At 43.7% G+C, this 21,326-nt stretch overlaps 2 protein-coding genes and 1 long non-coding RNA gene across 24 annotated transcripts in view; 1 reads left to right on the forward strand and 2 right to left on the reverse strand.

Moving 5' to 3' along the window:
* Nucleotides 1-721: 721 nt before the first annotated feature.
* Nucleotides 722-6,471, reverse strand: LOC107309487 (SUN domain-containing protein 3). Of its 3 annotated transcripts, XM_085538005.1 has the most exons (8): nucleotides 5,868-6,471; nucleotides 5,011-5,252; nucleotides 4,420-4,532; nucleotides 3,535-3,705; nucleotides 3,052-3,189; nucleotides 2,155-2,396; nucleotides 1,564-1,676; nucleotides 722-849 (listed from the first exon to the last, which is right to left on the reverse strand). In XM_085538005.1, the coding sequence occupies exons 2-5, from the start codon at nucleotides 5,132-5,134 to the stop codon at nucleotides 3,073-3,075; spliced, it is 525 nt and encodes a 174-aa protein (XP_085394131.1). In that variant the 5' UTR covers nucleotides 5,135-5,252; nucleotides 5,868-6,471; the 3' UTR covers nucleotides 722-849; nucleotides 1,564-1,676; nucleotides 2,155-2,396; nucleotides 3,052-3,072. The 3 variants fall into 3 exon arrangements, with proteins under 3 accessions (XP_085394131.1, XP_085394129.1, XP_085394130.1); XM_085538003.1 differs by having other exon boundaries at nucleotides 3,052-3,705; XM_085538004.1 differs by lacking the exons at nucleotides 722-849; nucleotides 1,564-1,676; nucleotides 2,155-2,396 and having other exon boundaries at nucleotides 3,055-3,189; nucleotides 3,357-3,705.
* Nucleotides 6,472-7,055: 584 nt separating this feature from the next.
* On the forward strand, nucleotides 7,056-7,444 carry LOC146762034 (uncharacterized). The gene is made up of 2 exons (XR_014942863.1): nucleotides 7,056-7,169; nucleotides 7,270-7,444. It is a non-coding gene; the product is annotated as an uncharacterized LOC146762034 (long non-coding RNA).
* Nucleotides 7,445-8,753: 1,309 nt separating this feature from the next.
* Nucleotides 8,754-21,326, reverse strand: part of GRB10 (growth factor receptor bound protein 10) — a 134,526-nt gene continuing 121,953 nt past the window's right edge. For 17 of the 20 annotated variants that reach the window (XM_085537991.1, XM_085537986.1, XM_085537996.1 and 14 more), the window contains 6 exons: nucleotides 19,097-19,174; nucleotides 18,327-18,443; nucleotides 17,381-17,447; nucleotides 16,313-16,400; nucleotides 12,750-12,843; nucleotides 8,754-11,967 (listed from right to left, as the gene is read on the reverse strand). In XM_085537991.1, the coding sequence (XP_085394117.1) occupies nucleotides 11,821-11,967; nucleotides 12,750-12,843; nucleotides 16,313-16,400; nucleotides 17,381-17,447; nucleotides 18,327-18,443; nucleotides 19,097-19,174 (591 nt within the window). In that variant the 3' untranslated portion in view covers nucleotides 8,754-11,820. Of the gene's footprint in view, nucleotides 11,968-12,749; nucleotides 12,844-16,312; nucleotides 16,401-17,380; nucleotides 17,448-17,958; nucleotides 18,103-18,325; nucleotides 18,461-19,096; nucleotides 19,175-21,326 lie in introns of those variants that run through there. The other 3 variants (XR_014942862.1, XR_014942861.1, XM_085537997.1) reach the window with 2 other exon arrangements.

Here is a 21,326-nt window from a genome sequence, read left to right on the forward strand (position 1 = left end):
GCGCAATGAGCTGTGTTCCCGGGAAGTAACGAGGCTTGCAATTAAAGACCGAGGCAAAGAAGGCATTAAGATCCTCAGCCTTATCATGATCCTTGCCACCGCGTTGCCCTCAGCATCATCCAGCAGGGGATGGAGATTCTCCATAGCCCTCCTCCTGCCGTTGACGTATTTTTGGAAATATTTACTGTTGTCCTTCCCCTAAGAGGCCAAGTTCAGTTCTAGCTGGGCTTTTGCTTTTCTAATTTTCTCCCTGCACAGCTTCACTATGGACTTGGAACAGCTGTAAGTAGCTTGCCCATTCTTCCAAATACCATAAGCTTTCCTGGCCCGTTGGCGCATCTTCCGTGACTTGGTGACGGTCAGCTCCTGTCCCTCTAAAATAACTTCCTAAAAGTATTCCCAGCCATCCTGGGCTCCCATGCCCTCCACAACTGCCTCCCCAGGGACCCTCTCAACAACAATCTGAAAGAGGACAAGCTCTGCCCTCTGGAAGTCCAAGGGGGTCCCCAGATCTGTTGACTCCCACCCGTGGTTCAACGAGGATAAAAAAAAAGAGCACGTGGAGATCACTCTGCCAACTCCCACCCAGTCGTTTGCTTGCTCTTCCTAGCCAGAAGGAAAGCAAGAGAAAAAAGGATGAAAAAGCACGTGGGTCGAGATAAAGACTGGGAGATCTCATAACAGTTACTCCAACGGACAAAAGAGATTCAACATGGAAAAATTTTTTTTTGTTGTTGTTCTTGTTTATTTTGACATAAGCCAGATTGATTTCCCCAAGCCAAATCAATTTCCCCAAGCCTCCCCTTGGCTTCCTAGGAAGGGCCAGCAGTTTCCTGGATGATTGTCAGGCTAGAAAGAGAAGAAGGAACAGTGTTCACGTGCGAAAGAGAGTCCTGGCTGGAATTCCTGCTCCAGCATCAGAGGCTCTCGAGTTGTATCGGCCCATCAGCTCTGCTCCGAAGCACATTCATAAGTGCACGACAGTGAGCTGGGTGCACAACTCGCAGAAGCTCTCAGGCTCCTTCTTTTGCGCAGCCACTTGCCAAAAACAAGGAGGGGCTGCAGTGGTTGAGGAGCACCTGCCAGGACAAAGAAGGGCTGGCCTGCACGAGCCTTTCCGGCAAGGGGAAGCAATCGCTCCCCCTCATCAATTCCCACCTCTTTGCACCAGCACCAGCCGGGGCTCCGATTTGTTAGGTAGCTTGGGAGCAGTGACACGATACGCTGGCAAACACAACATGAGGCCCTCCTGCAGCGCACGCCCTCTGTGCCCACCTGGGTCCATTGAGAGCCCCAGCGATCTCGCACCCCAAATCTCCCGTGGCACCTTACGGGTTCCCCTTCAATGCCAGCCTGACAGTTCCACAATGGCTGGGAAGACAAGCAAGCCAGCCTGGCAGAAGAAATTCTCAGCAGGAATACACAAGAGGGGACTAGGGCCTTGCAAGAAGACCATAGGTAAGGCAAGCTGGGATGTGAGGACAAGTGTAAGGACAATCCTCTGCAGGGCTTTTGGTCTCCTCCACCCCGTACCATTCTTCCCCCGTTTCTCAGTGTTCTTACCTCAAGAATAATCTCAGGAGCCCTCACATAAGGTGTCACCAGCAACGACTGCCAAAAGACTTTCCCACTTCCAGTCCAGGAGGGTGAAGTCTTGGAATGAACGACAGCAGCACCTACAAATCAAAACACGGGCCCCATTGTCAAGCAAGGCCAGGAGGAATCAAGGCCTGCTGACCTTGCTTTGCACATAAACAGCTGCACAGAGATGCCGGCTGCCCTTGCACTGTCCTCTTGAAAAAGCTTCTAAGCAGTCATACATCCTCAACAGTGATAGTTCCCTCCTCCTCTCTTGCCATTTCCCTCTGCAGCACAACGCAGGGACTCACTCAACTACCCTAAAGGGCAGCATAAACTGACAGCCAGCTGAGCAATCGCGTGAGAAACAACACCAAGTCGGAGTAGTGCTTTCTAAATGTGCTCCAGCCCACTGAAGACCCTCTCTGAAAGCACACTCTCAGGGCACAAAGCTGCCCTTCACTCTGAGAACCCCCCCTCCCCCTCCGCTGCCCAAATGCCCATCCTGTCAAAGCAGACAAGAAGTGCGTTGGAATCAACTTCTGTGGTCTGTTGGTTTCTACAGTGTAAACGCACCTGAAGTCTCGCTGGCATAATTCGGCATCCGGAAGGGGCTTTCTTCCAAATCAATTTCCCCAAGCCAAATCAATTTCCCCAAGCCAATTAAATTTCCCCTAGCCAGATAGTTTTCCCCTGGCATCGTCGTCACGGGCTGGATCGCCGTGGAGCCTGAACTGATACAGACAGGTGTACTCCGGGTGGCCCCAGTTGCTCAGCACTTGCAGCTTCACGTAACTGATGAACCCAGAGAGCTCGTTCTGCAACGAGAAAAAGAAATGAAATGCGTTTTCCTCTCTTCTCTTTGACCACTGACAATGCGGGAGCGACACAGTCGCGCAACATCTTACTTCAGGCTGCGCTCCTAGTTCTTTGACACGCTGATGTGCTCCCGTAGCACAATCAGGACATTTCTTACCCTGCTCCACCTCTTTGGCCACATGAGTTTTAAGGAAAGAAACAGCTACCAAAAGCTGCAGCAAATACGCAGGCAAGTTCTTTGCACTTGCTTTGAGTGTGTGTGCATGCACAAAAAATGGACGGATGTGACACTCATTAGCTTCTCTAACAAGTCACCCAGGCAGAATGGCCTCCCTTACGCTGCCTGTTACCGACAACAACAAGACCCTTGGAAAGCCACACATCCCCAGTGTGAAAGTAGCACACCAACAGTATCGCATACATCGAGAGGTGCCTACTTCTGTGCAATCGCAAGCCACTTGGTCACAGTGCTTTCTGCTGCAAGCACAGCTGAAGCTTAGCTGTGCTAAAAGCTGTAGTAGCTCGCAAGCTTAAAAACGACATGGAAGCAAAAACAGCACGGCTCTCCGGGCATACGCAGGTAGGGAGTGGCAGCAGAAGAAATGCCAGAAGGCCCTCATACACCTCTGGCTTGGAAGCTTCTGCCCAGCCAACCTGGTTCTCCTCTCCCACGCTTCACGTCCCTCTTAGACAACGTTCCTTCAGTTGGAAGGTCTGACTGGGAGCCTGGCCTGGAACAAAGGTGAACTCTCCCAGGAAAATTCCTTCCTCCTCATCTTCTGCCTTCAGGCCCTACAGGAAGACAGGGGTGGAGAAAACAGAACAATGGGATGCGCTGCCGGACAATGATCGCAGAGCCCTGCACGGACTGGAAGCAGAGGTGGTCTGGGACCATCCACTGTGCCAATTCCCTTTCCCTCCGCCTCTCAAACTACCAACTCGCCCCAGGAGGGGGAAACCTTCTTTGCTGCGCTATGCTGGACAGAAAAGGAATGCTGTGGAAATGGAGCAACTCTGAGGAACTTCTTTCTCCCCCAAGGCAGGGAAGGACTGCATGCCACAGCGCTCTTGGGAGCTGATACCACCGTCCACCTCAAACGCTAAGCAGAACCCCCACAGCCCAGGGGTATCACTTACATAGACAGCAAAGTCCTTGGGAGCACTGGAGATGCTGTCTGCACGGTACGCCGCTGCTGGAATTCCGTGGTTTAAGGTAACTGCTGTGGGAAAGATGCCCATGGGCAACTTGATGACAACGTGCCCTTGGCTTCCTTGGAAGGGCCAGCAGTTTCCTTGATGATTGTCAGGCTAGAAAGAGAAGAAGGAACAGTGTTCACGTGCGAAAGAGAGTCCTGGCTGGAATTCCTGCTCCAGCATCAGAGGCTCTCGAGTTGTATCGGCCCATCAGCTCTGCTCCGAAGCACATTCATATGTGCACGACAGTGAGCTGGGTGCACAACTCGCAGAAGCTCTCAGGCTCCTTCTTTTGCGCAGCCACTTGCCAAAAACAAGGAGGGGCTGCAGTGGTTGAGGAGCACCTGCCAGGACAAAGAAGGGCTGGCCTGCACGAGCCTTTCCTGCAAGGGGAAGCAATCGCTCCCCCTCATCAATTCCCACCTCTTTGAACCAGCACCAGCCGGGGCTCCGATTTGTTAGGTAGCTTGGGAGCAGTGACACGATACGCTGGCAAACACAACATGAGGCCCTCCTGCAGCGCACGCCCTCTGTGCCCACCTGGGTCCATTGAGAGCCCCAGCGATCTCGCACCCCAAATCTCCCGTGGCACCTTACGGGTTCCCCTTCAATGCCAGCCTGACAGTTCCACAATGGCTGGGAAGACAAGCAAGCCAGCCTGGCAGAAGAAATTCTCAGCAGGGATACACAAGAGGGGACTAGGGCCTTGCAAGAAGACCATAGGTAAGGCAAGCTGGGATGTGAGGACAAGTGTAAGGACAATCCTCTGCAGGGCTTTTGGTCTCCTCTACCCCGTACCATTCTTCCCCCGTTTCTCAGTGTTCTTACCTCAAGAATAATCTCAGGAGCCCTCACATAAGGTGTCACCAGCAACGACTGCCAAAAGACTTTCCCACTTCCAGTCCAGGAGGGTGAAGTCTTGGAATGAACGACAGCAGCACCTACAAATCAAAACACGGGCCCCATTGTCAAGCAAGGCCAGGAGGAATCAAGGCCTGCTGACCTTGCTTTGCACATAAACAGCTGCACAGAGATGCCGGCTGCCCTTGCACTGTCCTCTTGAAAAAGCTTCTAAGCAGTCATACATCCTCAACAGTGATAGTTCCCTCCTCCTCTCTTGCCATTTCCCTCTGCAGCACAACGCAGGGACTCACTCAACTACCCTAAAGGGCAGCATAAACTGACAGCCAGCTGAGCAATCGCGTGAGAAACAACACCAAGTCGGAGTAGTGCTTTCTAAATGTGCTCCAGCCCACTGAAGACCCTCTCTGAAAGCACACTCTCAGGGCACAAAGCTGCCCTTCACTCTGAGAACCCCCCCTCCCCCTCCGCTGCCCAAATGCCCATCCTGTCAAAGCAGACAAGAAGTGCGTTGGAATCAACTTCTGTGGTCTGTTGGTTTCTACAGTGTAAACGCACCTGAAGTCTCGCTGGCATAATTCGGCATCCGGAAGGGGCTTTCTTCCAAATCAATTTCCCCAAGCCAAATCAATTTCCCCAAGCCAATTAAATTTCCCCTAGCCAGATAGTTTTCCCCTGGCATCGTCGTCGTGGGCTGGATCGCCGTGGAGCCTGAACTGATACAGACAGGTGTACTCCGGGTGGCCCCAGTTGCTCAGCACTTGCAGCTTCACGTAACTGATGAACCCAGAGAGCTCGTTCTGCAACAAGAAAAAGAAATGAAATGCGTTTTCCTCTCTTCTCTTTGACCACTGACAATGCGGGAGCGACATAGTCGCGCAACATCTTACTTCAGGCTGCGCTCCTAGTTCTTTGACACGCTGATGTGCTCCCGTAGCACAATCAGGACATTTCTTACCCTGCTCCACCTCTTTGGCCACATGAGTTTTAAGGAAAGAAACAGCTACCAAAAGCTGCAGCAAATACGCAGGCAAGTTCTTTGCACTTGCTTTGAGTGTGTGTGCATGCACACAAAACGGAGGGATGTGACACTCATTAGCTTCTCTAACAAGTCACCCAGGCAGAATGGCCTCCCTTACGCTGCCTGTTACCGACAACAACAAGACCCTTGGAAAGCCACACATCCCCAGTGTGAAAGAAGCACACCAACAGTATCGCATACATCGAGAGGTGCCTACTTCTGTGCAATCGCAAGCCACTTGGTCACAGTGCTTTCTGCTGCAAGCACAGCTGAAGCTCACTGCTGTTCTGGAAGATCTAGTATCCCCTAGAGCAACAGCATCCCTCAGTCCTTTTCCATCCCTTTGGACTCCACCCTCTTCATCCACCAAGTTCCATATGAACCCTCCAACTACCTGATCAGCCCCAGAGGCCCTCGTTTTGTCCCCTTCCCCCTTCACAATTCATGTATCGACGCCAGTTCCAGCACTGGGATCCCTTTACCACCGGAGACCGCTGAGTTTCCAGCTGCAGCCATCATGCCAGGTGCTGAGCAAATTGCCCCAGGCTCTTGCCTCCCTTCTCTGGCACCATCAGACTCAGGCAGGCACTCGCTGCAGCCACACGCTTCGACTGCCCCTTCTTCAGGCAGAGTCTCTGAATCCCCACTCTCCTTCTTTCTTTGTTTCTCCCCGGGCCTTTCTGCCTGCTGGACACCCCGCTGAGGCACGCTGTCCGGCACGCAGCCGACAGGCCCACTAACTAGCGGGCACATTCCAGGCCCCGCGCCAACTGCCGTGCCGTTCCACTTCCCGGCCCGGCCTACTGCCGCCCCGCGCCCCGGACGCTCGCCCTGCTCGCTGCGCTCCGCAGCGGCTGCCCCGTCGGATCGGCGCTGCCAGGCGGAGGACAACGGCTCCCTGACTGGGCGAACCCCTCCAGGCGAGGCGAAGCGAGGCGATTCCTTGCTGCGCTGCGGAGCGCGGCTGCTCCGTGCCGAGCGCCTCCCCCAAAAGAAGCGCAGGCTGGGACAGACGGCTCGGAACGGAGCTCGGAACGACCGTCCAGGCCGCAGCCCCGCTAAAGCAGGTTCCCTGTGGTGGGCTGCCCCGGAAAACGTCCGGGCAGAGTCGCGTTAACTGTTGTTCAGGCCTTGAATCCCACAGAAGGGGACTCTGCACCCTCTCCGGGCAGCCTGCTCCACTTCTCTGATACCTTCACACTCAAGAAACGTTGCCTCCTGTTCGCAGAGCATTTCCAGCGCTCCTGTGCGTGCCCGTTGGCCCTTCATTCTGTTACTGGGCAGCTGCGAAAAGAGCCTGGCCCCAGCCACTCGACTGCTGCCTGTTGGATATTCATGAGCACTGACCAGATCCCCTCTCAGCCTTCCATGCCCAACTGGCCCAGCTCTCTCAGCCTTTCCTCAGAAGGGAGATGCTCCACGCCCCTCCTCATCCTTGTGGCCCTCCACTGTGCCCTCTCTGGAAGTTCCCTGCCTTTGCTGAGCTCAGGAGCCCAGAATGGGACACGGTACCTCCAGATGCGGCCTCACCAGGGCTAGAGGAGATGGGGAGGTTCACCTCCCTCAAACTGTTGGCCATGCTCTTTTTCATGCAGCCCAGGATCCCACTGGCCTTCTTGTCAGCAAGGGTGCTCATGGCCAACCTGTAACACACTGGGCTTCCAAGGTCCTCCTCTGCAGAGCTCCTCTCCAGCAGGTCAGTCCCCCACCTGTTCTGATGCATGCGGTTATTGTTCCCCAGGTATAGGATTCTATACTTGCCTTTCTTGATCAACATCAGTTTTCTCTCTACCCAGTTCTCGAGCCTGTTCTGAACTTATTGAATGGCAGCACAGCCTTCTGTTGTGTCATCTACTCCTTCCATCACCTATCCCTCTTTAGCTCTTCAGAGCTCCCCTTCTCTCAAGAGTTACACTTTTGCCTGCAGCCTGGCTGATCATTGGAGTCAATAAAGTCAGGGTGCATCTTGAACTCAGAGCTGCCAGCTTTGTTTATACTTTCGCCTTCCTGTTAGGCATGTGAGGCACCATAACTCTGCAGCCAACATGTGGCAAACACCTGATTAAAATAAAACATTTGACTTGACCAATCAAGAAGTGTTGTAAGATCGTTAGCTTAGCAACTTGTGGTAAATCAATATTTGTTGTAAAAACATCTGCTCTCATCTGTGTGAAATGAGAAATAATTAGAGCAGAATATCTTCAGGCTATGAGTTTGCAAGATTATTGTTATACAAACTGATTTATTTTGAGGTCTCAGATGTGACTACTCACAGTATCTAATGAAAAGCATACAGTTCTTGGACACAGTTGTGGTTATATTAGGTTGTCAGAACGTAATTAAAGGAAGGAAGGCATAATATTTGAGATCCATGAGCATCCCCAATAAAGGCAATGTGGATATTTCAAAGGACTATTTTTTCTCTCCATCTGCTGATGCTGCTGCAGAAGTTTGCAAGATGTTGGACAATCAATGACCGAGTCACAAGGCCAAATGCAAGCTGGACACTGACGAACCGGATTAAAGAGTAACTAAATTAGCAGTGACTTAAGTCTGAAGTTGTCTATAGTTCAACTTGGTGGGAAATGGCTCCTGTTGTGGTGGTCTTTGCAGTTACAAGGCTGAAGCAGCCATTTGGTGTTATAACAAACACAACATTATGCTTCTGTGTGCACATCAGGATGGCAGTGCTGCAGTTGCAGGCTGCAAAACACTTGTCTGGTTTCAATTTACTCGTAGGTTCAAATGCATTTACAGTATTTTGCAGAGTGAACTTCCTGCTAAAGGGTTTAGTGTGGGTTCAAACGTTGCCTGATCATGTCACATACTGCCTGTTGTCCTGTCCTTTCAACTCTCACCTATTCCCATTTCATACCCAGATTAATGTTGTACTTGGGAGTGCTCTGATGGCACAGCTATTTGCTGCAGAAAACACCTCAGGCCAAATTTGCAGGCATCATTTTGCACATGCCACAGTTGTAGGTGCGTTGCACAAACACACAGATGACTTAGGAACACCTGTTTGCCATGATTCCTGTTTTTCATGCCATCCTCTTGTATGTTCCAAACGTTAACACATACTGAAACAATTTTCTTCAAACAAAAGAGATGAATGACTTCTTTAGATGCAGGACATACTGAATACAAATAAGGCATTTTATTCTGTTTTCCTTTTAACTCTTCTTAAGAGGCATTTAATGATAACCCACCCCGAATAACCCCAAATTAAGAGATAAGCTGTGAACACAGACACACCCCAGAGAAGACATTCATTCCAATATAAAATGAATAGCATTGTATTAACGTTTATTTCTAATTACAAGAAACAGAATATCAGTCCCTTATTTGTACAAAAATACCTGAAAGATTACAATTAGGTTCACAAGCCAAAAAGCTATTTACAGTATGAAGCAAAGCATATTGAATAAAGGTTTTGTCTCTTAAGTTAATACCTTTTGCATTCCCTGAAACTTTAAACTTTATTCCATTTTACAGTCACTAAATCTTGCATTGTGACAATATAATTTACGATAAGCAAGTCTTGCCACTGGAAAGGTGCATTGATTGGTCAAACTGTCAGGTATTTAGTGCAGAAAAGATAAGACAAAACATCTAAACTGAGGCACGTGTTTCTTCAAGATTAATTAACAAATAAAAAGTTTTCTTGTACTTTTAACACCTATCATAACATAACTTAACTAGTAACCTCATTACCAAAATGGTTTGGCATTTTCCTTCTCAACATATTCAAGATTGCTACATGAAGTATTTATTTAGAAAATAAAATCACAGGCAAAAAGATAAAAATTCAACAGGCTCCAAAACAACCCTGAGCATCCCCTTTACATTCATGTCATTTAAATACAAAAATAAGAGTCAAATGTCCTTCAGTCCTTGGTATTCTGAGCTGGCAGCCAGCTGAATCTGCTGGAAAACTAAGGTGGTATCGGCTGTTTTCCAGCAGAAAGAAGACAAAGCAGTGATCTGCTTAAGTAAGATTGTTGCCACTTTGAAGGCGATCACCTTCTCAAAACAGCTCATTTTTAGCTGGGAAAAGTACAAAATACTAAGTCAACCATCTACATACAAAAATCATGATTCATAGTCAAACTTTTATTCTCAATTTAAATAAGATGCAAGTTTTTCTTTTTTTCTTTTTCTATTCTTTTTTTTTTTTTTTTTTATAAATATGAAACACTGCAAGTACTATCCGCCTACTGGGAAAAATGCATGGCTGTCACTAAGCTATGTAAACAGAAAAACTTAAAACTACAGCATAAATGGTCTTATTAAACTGGTAATGTAGTCAATACAAGTATCGTTTTTCTCCTAAGAGGGGCCAAATAGAAGCATGCAAAGTGAAGTCAGACTTAAGTTAGCTTAATTTCAAGGTTTTAAAATACATTGTCTAGAAAGCAGGAACACTCGTTTCACTATGTACAATTAATATAAAAAAAAACAAAACAAAAAAAGGTTTCTACTAAAAACAAAATCAAGTTTCTTCATTTGTATATCTAGACATTAAATGGAAAAAAAAATACTAAATGTGTTCTGTAAACTAAAATACAGTGTTTCTATACCATTGACATAGTTATAAGCTGATATGGACAACTCAGGCAGGTTATGGTTTGTCTTAAGCTATTCTCAACACTACATGAAGACCTAAAGGTGTGGAATTCTCTTCCTTGTCTACCATTTCCGATGGCCAGGATTTCAAACCCAGTGGCAAACATTAGTAAGGATGAACGGGTCTGTGTAAATTGTTCACCATCTCAAGAATGCTCCCTTCTGCGATACGTTCTGAAGGTTCCATTTCATACTATGGATAACCGCATGAAGTGTTGGAAAGCTAATCCAGTAACAGCTCCTGCACGGACTGTGTTGTTCAAAGGATGTTATTTGCAATTCAGGGAGTTAAAAAGGGACTCGTTTAATTTTAGTACTGATTTATCATCAGAAAGAATCATTGTGTAAACATTAAATAATTGATTTAAGCATTAACAAAAAGGTGATTCTGATGACAAACCAGCACCAGAGCAGGATATATGCTTGTCTGCAGTAGGTACTGGTGTGCATTAGTGTGTACAACACAGGAATCACCAGTTACCTCCATGGATGGCATTGCCAGCAGCTGGTTCACAATTGCAAATCCCAATGAAATGAGTTTCCATTCCCAGTATGTTCTTTCTCACCATGCAAACTTTCATGGCCATTCCAAAAGCAGAAGGGAGATACTTCTATGCCCTATTCCCCAAAAGAGCTTTGTGTCATGGTAGCTTTACAATACGGAAACAGCTCTTTGAAACAGTCTGAAAATTCAAGGAGCTATAAAGCTAAAAACACTGTTGTTTCTTTTTTGTTGTTGCTATTTGTTTGCTTTTGTTTTCTCTAACTAAGACTACCTGTAGAAGAATCTTCTCACAAAAAAAACAAAGGGTGGTTTCAGATACAACTGTCATTCAGTCCTACTCTGTTTAGTAACAGTAGGTTTCCTCAGGAAAACAGTCAAAAGGCTGTAAAAAACAAACCACTTCAATAATAAAAGTTTGTGCATAGAATCTAATACAGTCTTCGCATGACTGGATGCCACTAATATGCCACAACATACTACAGCCATAATGCTACAAGTCAACAGTTTTGAGAGTACACACATGGTGGTATGTTCTGTTAGAATTGTATCCTCATTGCTTCTTCAAAGACTTCTGCAGATCACGGAACCTCAGGTCTCCAGAGAAGTTTTGAGATGCACACACGCACACACACACATACAGACACATGACACGCACACTTCTTGATTTTCTTCTAGATCCGTTTAGGCTGAAGCATTCCATACATTTTAGGGTGCAGATTAATACCCAACTCCTGCATGAATTTTAAAAGCCACATCAGCTCCTAATATAGGCTGCATACAATATCCAAAACAAAGTAGGAGTGCAAAAAAAGTGATCAATACAAAAAGTAAACACACTAGTCTTAATTGTCAAGATTATTCCAGGGCAAGAGTTCTTTTCAAAGATTTATCTTCACACTTGTTCCTGTTAAGTGGCCCAGCCAAGATAGTTTCCAGTTTTGTTTCAAATTTACTAATAGTTTTACGAACCCTCCCCCACCCCACCCCCATTTTTTGGGATGCTGGGACACTCAGCAGCAATCACTCTTAGGTGTTAGACAAACCAGTAATGTCGGTCTGTTGGCACCTGTTGAATCCATCCCTTTCAGAGTCCCAAGGTGCATAATATTTTTATTTATTTTTACCAACTTACAAATCTGCCAATTCCCCAGTATCAACGTTCTCTTACAATTACTCTTCTAGCAAATCCAGTCTTCAGTGAGAGTCAAATTTGAGGTCATAAGGCCACTCGGATGCAGTGGTGTTTGAGTTTGCAGGGCAAGACTCCTTTGTTTAGTTGATAGAATTCAACAAGCTGGATTAGATCACTGAATTTGGTGTTCCCATCATCCAGGCTGAAAAATATCTGTCCATCATCCTCGCACTGGGGAAATAAAACGTCCTTTTCAAGTTAGCACGTGGGAAGACGTGAATGTTGCAAACACAGGACAAGTAAAAGTGTGTGATGTGACATAAAATGACAGGCACTGCACAGAAAACCCGGTATCTAGAGTTCTGCCTGAAAGCAGGCACAGTGCTAGAGGAGAATTTTTGTTGAGCCAACTGGAAATCTTTTCTGCACAAAAGTGAAAGCTGGTAGGCAGAGTAATTCTAAGTTGTAGAGACAGCACTGGTTTCTCTTACATAAAGCAAAAATACCACAAAAATAATTGATGGCTGTTTCCAAAGTTAGCAAGACAAAATGAGAGGGTTTGGGCCAATAAGCAGGTCTACAAGATCTTAAACTTTTGCTGCTCTTTCTGGCCAAGATAAAATCAAGTAGTTCTCACTGCCTCAGTATAAGATTTTTTTGAGCTCAACAATATGGGATAAAATTTCAGATAAACTTTTTAAAACCTCCTGTAACTTCTTCTAAGTTTGCTGAAGTGGTACGGAGACAAGTGCGGCTGTTGCTGCCAGTCAAGTACAAGTTATGTTGCATTACTGTTATACCTCAGTGGTTTAAATTAGTTTTCCAGGTAATGTTAAGACAGAATTTTATTCAGAATTTTGACAATTCTAAAGAATTGTATTTCCTAATGGAAACATGCCTGTTCATGCCATTAGTAGGTAAAATGAGGCCTCTCTGGATGATGACAATCTGTCAGTTTACAATTTATTCTATTTTTATTATCAGTTTTGAAAAGAAAAAAAAAAGTTACTTACCGGCAAGATTTGAAAATGCTTTATTTTTTGATGATGGCAAAGTGTAAGTACAAATGCCTTTGGATTGCTTTGGCTGTCCCGGAGAAGAAATAGCCTAGAAGAGAACATTTTTAAGCACACAGTAAATACAACAATCCATTTCCATGTAAATAATCAGAAGTACTAAGTAATTTTGTACTATTGTTTAACTCTTCTTCAGTTGCTTTAACCGGCAATTTGCTCTTCGTTTTTATACCAGGCTTATGCAAGACTAACAGAAGAAGAGAAAGTGAAAAATGCATGTCATCATTTCTTCCCCAATTTATGTTCTTCCCCTTTTGCGGGCTGCCTCAAAAGTAATGCCTCTTACTTTATGAAGTTGGCCCATGATGTCAGAGGCAGATGTTGGCGGAATGGCAGTAAAGGTTGAACCTTCCCACCAAAATTTCATTACATTTTGTTGCCATGTGACAGATGGCGGCAGAGGGGAAGCCTGACAGAATGGCATCTGACATGGAAGTGTGGATGAAGCCAAGTGATGAAGTCACTGAATTCCTCCATGCAAAAGAAACTGTACCCACTGACATTCACTGACACTTGCAGAACATTTATGGAGATAAAACAGTGGATGTGAGCACAGTGAGGCAGTGACCGGTGCGTTTCAGCAGTGGCAGCAGTCACGTGAAAGATAAGCTGCACAAATCTCCAGAATATAATCACAGAACTGTGTATGGAGCTGAATATAGGCTTCAATACGTTGGAAACAATGGTGGGAACACTGGAATATTGCAAAGTTTATACCAAGAAGGCCCCAAAAAACTCAAATACTGAGGCAGAAAGAACACCGTGTGCAAGATTGTCAGGATACTGAACCAATACGAGGCTGAAGGTGTCAGCCTTGACACCTGATGAACGGTGTGTGCAACAACACTATCACAGCAGCTGTGAAACTGTGGGTCGCTTCCACTGACACAGATTTTTACGTGTGCAGCATCCATGCTCTTGTTCATCACTAGCAAAAATGGTTAGCTAATGGTGGTGCTTTGTAGCTGAGAATTTGCTCTATCAAATAGTTTTTATTGTGTATCGGTACTTTTTTCCACAGAAATAAATAAAAACCATTACTTTTTGAGCAACCCATGTAGGAGGCATTACTTTCAGAGTGACCTACGTATGCATGAAGCTTTTTTGTATTAATATACAAGAATTCGTTCCCATCCTCCATTATCTTGGATTAGTTTACAGAACTTCAGTGTTAGTAAGTTACATTTAAGGTAAGTGGCTGCAATTCCACTAACAGATCATTACTTCCTTAAAATGACTTCTCAGTTAATTAACATCCACATCATCAGGATGGGGACAACACACAATGATTTTCCTCTAAAAGAGACTACTTTTCTCTCAGCATCCTTAGAAAAGAATATGCTTTAGGAAGTATAACTGGCAACAACAATGGAATTGTCACTTCTGAGCTGACCCACAAAGTCCTAATTCAAATAGTTAAATCTATACTTTAGCAAGGAAAAGTATATAGACAATTTAGGTAATCAAAAATGTCTCCTTTCCTTAACATTTATGAGCTGAGGTAGGAGAACCTCTCCCTGCCACAGGAAACGAGTATATCCCTTTGGCATAAAGTCCAGAATGCTAATCACAAGTGGACTTGTGAGATGGCTAAGTGTTGTAGTTGGTCAGGCCTCAAGCCCTCTTACTGGCTAACTACTAAGGCAGGAACATGCTCTTTCAAGGCTGAGTTGCAAGAACTGCTTGTACTTTATGGACCTGAAAGAACTTACCCTAGCTCCTCTGAGCCAACTGAGAAATGTCAATACCACAAAAATGCACCATCGTAACCAGGATCACTCCAATACCAAGAGATGGCATGTCTTGCCACTACTGGAAAACATGTTTCACTTTCCTTTTTCTTCCTAGTAAGACAAGATGTGTGGAAAAGGGACCTAAGACTTTACAAATAGAGATTCATCTCAGCAAGAAAGATCTCACCTGCCCCTGCCCTACAGTCACTCCAGCTGGTCCTGCAGATATTTCTAAATTACCTTTCATCCAGCTATTTCTGATAATGCAAAGTATCATAAACTGGGGGCACAGTGCAAAGCTCAGCACAACTGACCCCGCGAGTGTTTATGCAACTTCTTTGGCAAAAAAACAGCCTGTCTGCAGTAACAATGACAACATATACAGATATACCCTCAACAATAGCTTCAAGAAACAAACAAAGAATAGAAGCATCAACTTCATATTTACATTGCTGGACACGTTAATAAGAGCCACTAGAAGCCTTCCCTATTTTTCCCCAGCGTTAACTTTTTAGCTTCTTTTTTTCAAGAACACACTTAGCAGGAGAACACAAACAAGACTTTTCTGTTCTGAAAACTGTCACCTATATATCTCAGAGCGCACAGGTAATACAGTTCCTTTGCTGTAATTGAATGACCTCACTACCACTGAATGCAAACCAATCTCAAACATCCATAGTGACTAAATACTCTGGAGTACAAATTGAACAATCTCAAAGGTGGCAGTGATTGTATGAATACTCAAAAAAGCACAGACTACCAGATTCTTAATGCAAAATGTGAAAACGGACCCAAGATAGCCAAGCAGTTCTGTAATGAGAGAGAGCCAGAAACTCAACAAATCAGCTGTGCCCACCTTCAGCAGTGCTCTTTTGCTTTCATTGGCCTGCTAGCTAAAGTATTTTTTTTCATACAAATCCCAATAGCTTTAGGCCATGAACACTGACAAAAAAAAAAAATCCGGTGCAATAAAAAACACTGTTTGATGAACGTGCACATGCACTATTTCTCTAATGTGTTTAATTCTCCACAAGCTATGAATCAAAAAACTTAGTTATGCTCCCAAATCAAAAAATGCAGTTGCAAGGTTTGACTCCTGAGAAGACAGGATGGAAGCTTCTACCTAAACCCTATCAGAAGTGAGATCAGTGAAATGAAGACAACCATGTTCTTCTCATCCAACAAATAATTCATTGTTGAACTCCAATTTAAGGAATTTCTCTAGAATTACCATAGCTACATGCAGCTAAGTGAAACAAGGATGCTGAGAAAATACTTAAGTCTCAGCTATAGCCAATTTACAGAAATGGAACAGGTGCTTTCTTTCCTATAGAACAGAGATAGGAAGAAATATTCATCAGCTGCTCTGATACATGCAAAAAAGCACAAATAGCTGATTACAAATTTGTGTGCAAATGGATAATTACAGCTTTGCCTGAAGAAATATTTCCTTGATGCAGCTTGAAGTCATTATTTTCAAATTCTAACGTTCTCTAAAATTTGATTACCTCTGTTGAAAGAAAAAAAACACCAACGGAACAACAAATCCTGTATTCTTAGTGTTTTGTTTTCCAGATGAAGTGTTAGAGCCCACTCCTGCAAACATGTACTCAGGCTTCTGGAATTCCAAGCAATTTACAATAGGACCACTAAGAGCCAGGGTACTCATTAGTGCTTACAAACATGTTCAGCCTTACAGCAGAAGTTGTGTTCTTGTCCACAGTACTTACCATGAGATCATAAATACCAAACAACAGGAATACCTACCCATCTACTAGCCCTTGTTGCTTAATAATCCTGTGAGATTCTTCTCTGGAGATTCTGCCATGAAACCAATGCTGTGTCCTATGAATAACTGGAGGTGAGAGGGAAAAGACACAATGGTTAAAAAACAGTAAGGTACACCAGTTACTTCCACATGATATTTATTTACACATTTTAAAAGTGGGTATTGTTTTGTTGCAGAATATGAATTGTCATTGTCAGTATGAAAATGAATCGATGTGAAGAAGATGCACCAGCTGTTGCATAACCGTGATAAACCAAGTGCATAGGCAGTATCTCCCTGGACTTTAGGATTTGCAGATATATGATCAGGTTGGCAAGACATTGCCCTTTCACCATCTCCTGAAAATGCTGCACCTAAACAATTCTTGGATTGCAACATGTGAGCTAACAAGGTAGAACCAAGTCCCTTTAACTCTAGGAGAATTAAAAGCACTTCAGATTGTGTTTTCATGGGTGCAGTTATCCTCAGATATTTTTATTACTGTTTCATTGTTTTTCAAATGATATGTCTAAGTTCCATTCAGCAGAATAAAAACTCAGAATACCCGTGCTTCCTTGTAAAAAATCCAGGACACTAATGTGCAATTTCCTATTATTTTAATAAACTTACAATGTCAGAGATGTTCAGGGTTCACATTACAGGTATCTACTTTGCACTATGCAGTTATTACAGAATAAATGCTATTTGGAAGACTCTTACTTTAAAACAATCAAATCACTTGTTGATCTTCCTTGTTCAAAATGAAGAACTGACTTTTGGATTATTATTTTTTTTTAGCTATAAACACTTATGTAGTTTCAATTTTTGTAAAATCTGGGTTTCAAAAGATTAAAATTGAAGCAAATCCTGAGCGTGCCTTAAAGGAAAGGTAAGTTCCTTCTATAATGTCTATATGTAGGCATACTAATGACAGAAGCTAATCATAAAACATAGTATTTCATATAAGGGCATTAACACTGCATGGTTGCATTCTGTCTTTGTAGGAAATAATCTTTTATTTACTCATCAAAGCCTCTTACACTATGCTTACAAACAGCAGAATTTACCTGTACTCAGTGTGGAAGGGTGGAGTGGACTTTGGCTACCCAAGATGTTCATTCTTGTGCTACGTTTCTATAGAGAAAATGAATTACCATTAAATCCACACTAAAACCTCAACAGAAGAGAATTAGTGCACATGCAATACAGATTTAATTTACAGGAAACTTGGGGCTCGGCAAGTTTAATGCAAGGATGAGAAAAAGAAATGCAACTTTGAAGGGGACTAATCTACAAGCAGCAGCTCAGTTCAGTTGGCTTAAAACGCAAGCCAGATGTTAATGGTGAAAGCTCAGTATCTTTAAAATAATAAAAAAAGAAAAGAAAAAAATATGACAGAAAAAAAGAAAAGTCTGATATGTTTCTGCTCAGGCAAAATACTGGGCACTCAGTAAATCAAGCAGTATTTCCCTCCCGTACATAAAGCACTAGCTAGTGCTCCAGTGATGACTCCTATTCCCTAAGAGACGAGCATGGGGGAAAACTTGTACTGCAGCTGCCTGTCCACAAGACACTATAAACAAATTACATCAGTTTTCATTGCAAGAGGTTCTGCCTCTTGTATATTTTCTGCAATTAAACTTACTGGGAGCAAGCCATTAGTCAGAGCCCCAGACTCTTCCATGTGGGGAAGCATTTAATTTGACATATTCCTCCTCAGAGACTGGTTTTGCAAACTGGCAGTAAAGTTCTGGTGAGTCTGCTTTCCCCCTCAACTTTCCTCTGGACACTAGGGGGACAGAGAAGCAGTGGTAGAAGGTTGTTGTGAATGTGACAGTTTCGCTAAAGATGGATATCGACTTTCAGATCTGCATGCTTGCAGTGTGATTGTTTTAGGTCGGATCTAAGCTATACTGTGACCAGCACTGCACTAGTATCATAGCACACTCTGTGTCTTGGCTCTCAACAGACACTGATGAAAAAAATAAATAGAAAAGAAGAGAAAATAGCTACCCTCCAAGCATGTCCTTCTTCCATGGCAGCACTCTGTGCTTCAACAGGATTTTCAATAACTCTTCCTATTTGCCCCGAAAAATCCATTGCTACTAGTGAGTTTTCAGATACACTTCTCTGAAAAGGAATTTTCACTTGTTTCAAAAAACAGGGAAAGAAAAAACCAACTTGAGAGAGTTTCATTTCAAAACGTTTTACTTTCAGAAGACTTTCCGAAGCTATCCTTTAACAACATGGGAAACACATCTATTTTTCTTTTCCTTGAAAAGCATTAACAGACACAAAAATACATGGTTTTTCTTTATAGGCCATATGGAAGGGAGAAGATCCAAAGTCTCTGTTGTTCAGGTTGCCCACTTGCCCTGTTACCATATCCCACTCACTTCCAGGGCCAGCTGGGATCCAAATATAGCATCTTCAGTTTTAGATAGCTAACAGTCAGCTTTTGGCCCAACACTTTTTATGAGATTTAAGAGTGTGTTTTGCCAGACCTAAGCTGGCTTCTGCAGGGACAGCCAGATGTCTCTGTGCTGTACATCTCTAAGTGACTGGCATATCCAAGATTTTTCAATCACGTGGATAATGTAAACCTAAGATAAGTGGAGAGCCAGCTACATAAATTGTACTCATAGGAAATGTGAACTTGACATTGATTTGCTACATAATGCTGGATTTACATTTCTTAGTGTAAAATTTTCCACTTTTAAAATGCAAAAGTCAGTACATCTTTTTAAGCATGATACGTTAAGGAAACAAAGGTCATTACTTACAACTGGAGTGGAAAAGTGTGGAAGCATGGCTTTTCTCTGCTGGGGTATTCTGTAATTCTGATACAGCAGCATTCCATACTGTCAACAGAAAAGCAAACAAATCGTTATGCAAAGGTATACCCTAGAAAAAGAAACGTGTATTGATTCCACTTACACTGGAACAAGGTGCTGTCACTTTATGTCCATGATCAGAAACTGTCCCAGAGCAATTTGCATTGAGGAATAGTGATTGGCAGGTGGGAATAGAGCAATAAGTATGCACAATAACTTTATTTAAAAGATAGCGCTTCTACAAGATTGAGCAAGATACACAGCTCATCTCTGCCACTCTCAGCTACTAACATATATTCCTTATAGAATATAAGCTTTCACTCAAGGTCCAAATATCACCTCCCCCTCTTTTTACCCTCCAATAATTTGAGCTTAAACATATGTACATATGCATAAGAAGTCTAGTAAAAGATAACACAAAGATGAACTCAGCTTTCACAATGTTATAAAGCTTTCTAATTCACTCAATGTTTTAATAAATTTTGACAGAAAGTAACACCTCCAGTATTTTTCTCATCCTTAAAAAGCGAGTGAACTACTCATATCCGTCCTTCACTGAGATCAATTTTAGAAACACTGGTAGCTTGGGCAGCACTCAGTGCCTTCCCAAGAGGGGCACAGCTGAAGTACATCAACATTGCTTACAGAATGTTCTAATTGAAGTTGTGTATGTAATTTTGCTAACGAGGTAAAACCTCGTTATTATTACCAAAAGCTGAATGTGCAGGTAAATAAAAAGGAGAGCCACAGCTGTAGCTGCGAGGCACAGCCTTAATTTTCCCTGACTACATGCCCTTAATCATCTTTCACTGCATGATACACAGTCTACCCAAAGAAAGGAAGAGATAACTGTAGTAAACATTTGTCACATCTTAAGAACAGACTAACAAGACAAAGCTTTGAAAGCTGCTGGGGTGGGAAATAAAAGACATTCATGCAACACAGCCCAATCTCAGGAAGCATTCAAGGCCAAGCTGAATGGAGGGCACTGGGCAGCCTGATGGTTGGCAATCCTGACCGCGGCAGGAGGGTTGGAACTAGGTGATCTTTAGTATCACTTCCAACCTAGGCCATCCTATGATTTAACGATTCCACAATCTCTGGAGCTCTTCCTCTACCCCAGGAAGCCACAAAACCACATACCCATTGACACACCTGCTCCCCATCAGCACCCTAGTCACTGCGTGGAAATGTGCCTTCAGCAGGTAGTCCTGCAGTGCTGGTGGGGAGAAGGGCATTTTGCTGGAGAGGTCTGGAGTGGAGTGGAACACACAGGTTTTGCTGATGTGACCTGATTCTTAAGTAGGAAAAGCAACTGTAGTCACTTGGGTGAGAGACCAAGCAGATGGAGCCCACAGTGGCCTCAGGGAACATCCCAGCATAACCTTGAAGCTGTGTCCCCTAGTGCTTGCTCACAGCACTAATGATGACAGAACTCATCTCGCACACAGCTTGGCAGACAGCAGTCACAGACAGCACAGACTGCAGTGTCTGGGGACAGCCCTGTTCTCAGACATAAAGGGATTTTGTGGCTGGCCCTATCTGAGTACCCAGAATTCTGTGTTTACTATAGAAAGAGCTACAGTTGACTGAGTTCAGGGTTTCCATTCCTGTTTTGGTGGATGTGTATCTAGTATGGGGTACTATAGTACCAGTTTGTGTGTGCCTGTACTTACATTTCTTTGTTAGATTTTGAAACAAGAGTACTAGAGAGTAAGATAAATGCATGGAAGAGAAGTGGGATTTTCATGGACAACCCATTAGAGAAAACCCAGATATATTTTATATATTTAATTTTTTTGTAGGTATGTATTCCCTTTAACATGATGTAGGACTGAGTCAGGTAGAAAGAAGAAAGTAATAGTTCTTTTCAAAGGAGCATCTTCAGGAATAGATTTTAAAAGAAAAGAACTTCTGCTTCCATCAGTACAAAATAACCAACTTTCTCCTCAGTACTTCCTACAGTGATTTTGTTTAAAAAGTACTGGGAAGCCTCTTTCCATATTATCAAGAAATTTAATTACTTAGTCTCAGGTCTGAATAACTTTAACGTAGAGACAGAGGCTTATTTTTGTTATTTAACTTGTTTCTGAACCTTCAGAAAAAAATAATAATAACTGAAAAAACTCAGAAGTCAAAAAACACTCTGTTCTAGGTGATATATTCACTTACCATAATC

This window comes from Coturnix japonica, chromosome 2, assembly GCF_054131305.1.
Source record: "Coturnix japonica strain WE chromosome 2, WE-NBRP24, whole genome shotgun sequence".
In the NCBI taxonomy this organism is placed as follows: Eukaryota; Metazoa; Chordata; class Aves; order Galliformes; family Phasianidae; genus Coturnix; species Coturnix japonica.